The following is a 5,560-nucleotide window of genomic DNA, read 5'->3' as shown; positions in this document are numbered from 1 at the left end:
GAGCTAGTAAAATCCTGCCCTGAAAACTTTGGCTGCTATTGCTCGGCTGCTTGCGTGGTGGTCACATATTCCCTCATGCACATCTTTCAATATAATCCTTCCTTCTTCGGGTGTGACGCACCTTTGCAGTACCCCTAATATGCTTCTTTTATATAATTCTCCCTTAATCATGGTGAAAGCTTTGGATCTTCGGATGACTCGCCTTGCTTCGACCGGATCTTCGAGTATCTCTTTTCTTGTGATGTATGCCACATAAACCTGCATCCAAGGGACTTGCACCATCATAACTTCGTGTGGTTCTTCCTCATCTCCCGATATATTTGCCTCTGGCTCCGTTGGAGCCCCCGAGTCTTTCTTGGGTTTCTCCTGTTTCTTCAGCTGCTTCGGTATTTTCTTTGGCTTGATGGACCTCTCACTTATTTCTTCCCAAAATACACCAGGTGGTATCGGAAGGAACTGCGACCCGATTTTTTCCAAAACATCGGCTTCATCGTTGCTAAGTCTGTTGATATAGTTAACTTCGCAGCCATCGAAGAGTTTCTCGAGTTCATTGTTGACTTCCTTGTATGCAATCATGCTGTCATTGACTGTGTCACACTTGTTCATCACATGTTGGGCTACCAACTGAGAGTCTCCAAAGATTTTAAGGCGAGTGGCACCGCACGCCTTTGCCATCTTCATCCCATGTATAAGTACTTCATATTCCGCCTCGTTGTTGGACGCGTTAAGGAACGTCATCCACAATATATACTTCATTTTGTCGCTTTGAGGTGATACGAGTATTACGCCTGCTCCAGCTCCCTCCAATCTTTTGGACCCGTCAAAGTTCCTGGTCCAAGTACTTGATAAATCCGGAGGTCCCGTGTTTTGTAGCTCCATCCACTCTGCCACGAAGTCTGGCAGGATCTGCGACTTTATTGCTTTTCTTTTTTCAAAAGTGATGTCCCGAGGAGAAAGCTCTATTCTCCAGAGGGAGACACGACATGTAGCTTCTGGATTGTTCAGGATGTTGGAGAGAGGTGCGTCGTTGACCACTACTATTGGATGTGCCGAAAAATAGTGTCGCAACTTTCTTGCTGTTGTAAACAGGTCATATGCTAACTTCTGATACTGCGGGTAGCGTTGCTTTGATGGCGATAAAACTTCACTAATGAAGTATACCGGCCGCTGAACTCCATGGATTTTTCCTTCTTCTTCTCTTTCCACCACAACGACCGTGCTGACCACTTGAGGTGTGGCCGTGATATATAGTAAGAGAGGTTCTTTATCCTTTGGAGCCACCAGTATTGGGGGTGTCGAGATTGTGCGCTTGAGGTATTCAAAAGCTCTGTCTGCTTCTTCATTCCACTCGAACTTCTCCCCTTGCTTGATCAGCGCATAAAACGGCAACGCTTTTTCTCCCAGCCTGGCGACGAATCTGCTTAAAGCTGCGACTCGTCCAGTTAAGTGTTGTATTTCCTTGAGCTTGGTTGACTTACTCATTGTGACGATGGGTTGAATTTTCTTCGGGTTAGCCTCGATCCCTCTTGCTGATACCAAGAACACGAGGAGTTCTCCTACATGAACACCAAAGGAACATTTTTTCGGGTTCAGCTTGAGGCAAAATTTGTCGAGGTGGTCAAATGTTTCCTTGAGATCATCGATCAGGGATGATCCTTGCTTCATTGTTATAACGACATCGTCAATGTATACTTGAACGTTCCTGCCGATCTGTGTGGCGAGACACTTCTGCATCATCCTATGATAAGTTACTCCCGCGTTTTTCAATCCGAAAGGCATTGTTCTTTAACAAAACACGCCATAAGGGGCTATGAAAGCTGTTTTGACTTCATCTTCTTCTTTTAGGCGGATCTGGTTGTAACCAGAGTACGCATCCAGGAAAGAAAGACGTTCGCATCCTCCCGTGGAGTCGATAATTTGATCGATCCTCGGGAGGGGGAAGTGATCCTTTGGACAATGTTTATTGAGGTACGTGAAGTCGACGCACATGCGAAGGACATTAGTGTTTTTCTTCGGGAGCAGCACTGGGTTAGCGACCCATGTAGCTTCAGTGTACAGTTCTTTGATGAAGTTTGCCTTTCTGAGTCGATTAATCTCATATAACATAGCCTTGCGGTTGGCTCGGAGAAGCGCCGCAAAGGTTGTCGAATTGGTCTGGCTCGTGGATCTAGGTTAAGCGGGTGCTCGGCAAGTTCCCTAGGTACTCCTGGCTTGTCAGCTGGACGCCATGCAAAGATTTCCCAGCGCTCACGGAGGAACTCGACGAGCGCGCTTTCCTATGCGCTATCCATATTTGTTGCGATAGCTGTCATCTTCTTAGGATCTATCGGGTGAATCTGTACTTCCTTGGAATTTTTGGAGGTGTCGAAAGTTTTCTCCTTCAGTGTCCTTCCTCCGCCAGGTAACACATCGTAATCAGTTGTTAATCTTGATGCTGCATACTCTGCCTGCATCCCGAAAGTTTCTGACATCTTGTGGATGTCCTTGTCGCACTTATTTGCAAGAGCAAAACTTCCCTTTACCGTGATTGGGCCCTTGGGTCCAGGATTTCTCCACAACAGGTACGTATAGTGCGGCACTGCCATGAATCTGGCATACGCGGGTCGTCCCAGTAGAGCATGATACTGTGACGGAAAATCTATGACTTCGAACTCCAGCTTCTCTCTTCTGTAATTCTCTCGAGTTCCGAACTGAACGTCGAGATCGATCTTCCCTTGTGGATAGTTCGGCTTCTCAGGTTTAATGTCATGGAAACGCATGTCTGTTGGTTTCAGGTTGGACAGAGATATGTTCATCTTCCTCAATGTGTCTACGAACATAAGGTTCAAACTGCTCCCTCCATCTATGAATACGCGCGAAACATCGAATCCTGCAATCACAGCTGGCAAGATCATAGCTGATTGCCCTGGCCGTGGAACTTGAGGTGGATGATCCGCTTGAGTGAACCCGATATCCTACCCTGACCAATTCAGATACTCGATCGTTGGTGGAGGCATCTTCTCTGCCATATATACTTGTCGTGAAATCACCTTTTGGACCCTATTCGAAGGCCTGCCTTTCTGAATCATCGCCACCGCTCCATTTGTATCAATGTAAGGACCATTCTCTGGGTTTGCCGCCAATTGCAACTGATGTCGGTTTTCGTTGGTGATTGCGGGTGGAGGTGGAAGGTGAATTTCACTCCTTGGCCCCTGTGGGGCCCCCTGTTTGCTGCGTGTGCGTTGGCATGTCCTGCATACCTGTTGACAAGGTATTAACTTGTAAATGCCTACGGATTGTAGACTAGGGTTTCGTTGAATGTAGAGGGCAAGTAGATCTCGAAGGTTTCAGCCGAAAAGTGCTCGATGAATATGAAACTAGGGTTATGTTGACAGTAGATTTTCGATCCTCTCTTTGTCCCTCGACTCCCCCTTATATAGGAGGTGGAGCCAAGCGTTTCGTAATACACAAGTTACAGAGTCCGGGAGGGTTTCTAACCCGTCCCGCAAGATTACAAGTTATACTTCCTAATACAACTCTAGCTTTCCTTACTAGCATCTTGGGCTTCCGAATCTTCTCATTCTTCGAGTCATGGGCCTTCAGTAAACCCTGGGTACCATCTTCGGCAGGCCCATTGGGGATGCCTATGTCAGTAGCCCCCGAGATTTTGCTTGAATCGAAGAGTCAGGGAAAATCTCCAACTTTAGTCATTCAGTACATCTGCCGAATTTATCACATATCTTTAGATACGCAATTCTATATTGTACAGGGATAATGGTAGTTGGGGCTAGTTCATCTGACGGATCAGGTACTAGTTAACTGCTCTAGTGGCAATCCGCAAAAACCTACTTCAAGATCACGTCCCTGGACATGATCTCGGGATACTGGTATAAACTTTGACAGGTGCCGCTTAAGGTCTTACCATTCTGTCAAGTCCCAGTCATATTTTATCGGGTACCTAACGCGTCCGTTAGGATTTTTCTTCGTATCTGTTGATACGGAAAAAAGTAGCAAACCGACATCAGAGACGGCGCCACGCTGCCCAGAACGGATCTGGGGTCTTACCTTCGCAATGTTTTGCGGCATTCAGAGATTATTCGCTACTTTGGCGCTCTGAGAATATATTGTCGAGTGCTTTTTCGGCTGTTGGAATAGCACATTTTATTGAGTCAACGGATGACTTATTTTGCCTTCCCGATGGGAGTATATGTAGAGTTATTTGTATAACTCTAAATATGCTCACTTCTTCTTCTCTCTTTTTTTATAATTTCATCGGGCACGCGAACAGCGTTCCCGATGGGAGTAGCCCCCGAGGCTACAGCCAAGGACTTGTGCTTGGTTGTAGGCTCAACACATTAATGCCTCATGTCAATATATTTTCATTCTTTCTCGAACTTTTTATATCTATCGGGTGCGCGACCAGCGCTCCCGATGGGAGTAGCCCCCGAGCATTTGGGCAAAAACTTGTTTTTGATCAAAGGCTCTCGAAATAATCAATAATCTACTGTTGTCGCCATTCTTATGAAGCTTCATAGTCGAGATTTTCTCTTGCCAAGGTGACATCATTGCTCACGATAGCCACGATCACTGTATCGGGAAAACGCGAGAACTGCTCTCTCTCTGTCTCGTGGGCCCAAATCTCTTATCAAGTTGACACGTCGTGCAAGTGGGGGACACACGTCCTCCGCTTTTCCTGGCGCACGCACTGTAACGCCTGTTCTTTCCCTTCTCAGTGAAATTGCGTTTTTACCCCTTATCCACGTGTACACCATCTATCCCACATTTTCTCCATCCAACGGTGCGCTGATTCACCGTGATACGTCTCAAACGTATCTATAATTTCTTATGTTCCATGCTAGTTTGATGACAATACCTACATGTTTTGTTCACACTTTATATCGTTTTGATGCGTTTTCCGGAACTAACCTATTGACGAGATGCCGAAGTGCCAGTTCTTGTTTTCTGCTGTTTTTGGTTTCAGAAATCCTAGTAAGGAAATATTCTTGTAATTGGACGAAATCAACGCCCAGCATCTTATAATTGCACGAAGCTTCCAGAACACCGGAGAGGGGCCAGAGGAGAGCCACAGGCCCACCACACAGGTGGCCGGCGCGGCCCAAGGGGGGGCGCGCCCCCCTGTTGTGTGGCTGCCTCGTCAGCCTTCCGACTCCGACTCTTCGCCTATATAAGCCTCCCTGACCTAAATCTTCGATAAGAAAAAGCCACGGTACGAGAAACCTTCCAGAGCCGCCGCCATCGCGAAGCCAAGATCTGGGGGACAGGAGTCTCTGTTCCGGCACGCCGCCGGGACGGGGAAGTGCCCCCGGAAGGCTTCTCCATCAACACCACCGCCATCTTCATCACCGCTGCTGTCTCCCATGAGGAGGGAGTAGTTCTCCATCGAGGCTAAGGCTGTACCGGTAGCTATGTGGTTAATCTCTCTCCTATGTACTTCAATACAATGATCTCATGAGCTGCCTTACATGATTGAGATTCATATGAGCTTTGTATCACTATTAGTCTATGTGCTACTCTTGTGATGTTATTAAAGTAGTCTATTCCTCCTTCACGGTGTAATGGT

At 46.9% G+C, this 5,560-nt stretch overlaps 1 protein-coding gene across 1 annotated transcript; it reads right to left on the bottom strand.

The window, feature by feature from the left end:
• Positions 1–2,276: 2,276 nt before the first annotated feature.
• On the bottom strand, positions 2,277–2,894 carry LOC139832469 (uncharacterized). Its single transcript, XM_071822237.1, has 2 exons — positions 2,692–2,894; positions 2,277–2,589 (listed from the first exon to the last, which is right to left on the bottom strand). Exons 1-2 carry the CDS (start codon positions 2,892–2,894, stop codon positions 2,277–2,279), a joined length of 516 nt encoding a protein of 171 aa, XP_071678338.1.
• Between the last annotated feature and the right edge of the window lie 2,666 nt (positions 2,895–5,560).

Source organism: Lolium perenne, chromosome 6 (genome assembly GCF_019359855.2).
Source record: "Lolium perenne isolate Kyuss_39 chromosome 6, Kyuss_2.0, whole genome shotgun sequence".
In the NCBI taxonomy this organism is placed as follows: Eukaryota; Viridiplantae; Streptophyta; class Magnoliopsida; order Poales; family Poaceae; genus Lolium; species Lolium perenne.
This window is presented reverse-complemented; position numbering and strand designations above follow the sequence as displayed.

What these genes read in the sequence shown, in the direction of transcription:
- LOC139832469 (XM_071822237.1), bottom strand. Translation starts at nt 2,894, where the DNA reads ATGATCTTGCCAGCTGTGATTGCAGGATTCGATGTTTCGCGCGTATTC. An exon ending in AAGATCGATCTCGACGTTCA is followed by an intron (nt 2,590 to 2,691) that starts GTTCGGAACTCG and finishes CGCGTATGCCAG; the next exon opens with ATTCATGGCAGTGCCGCACT.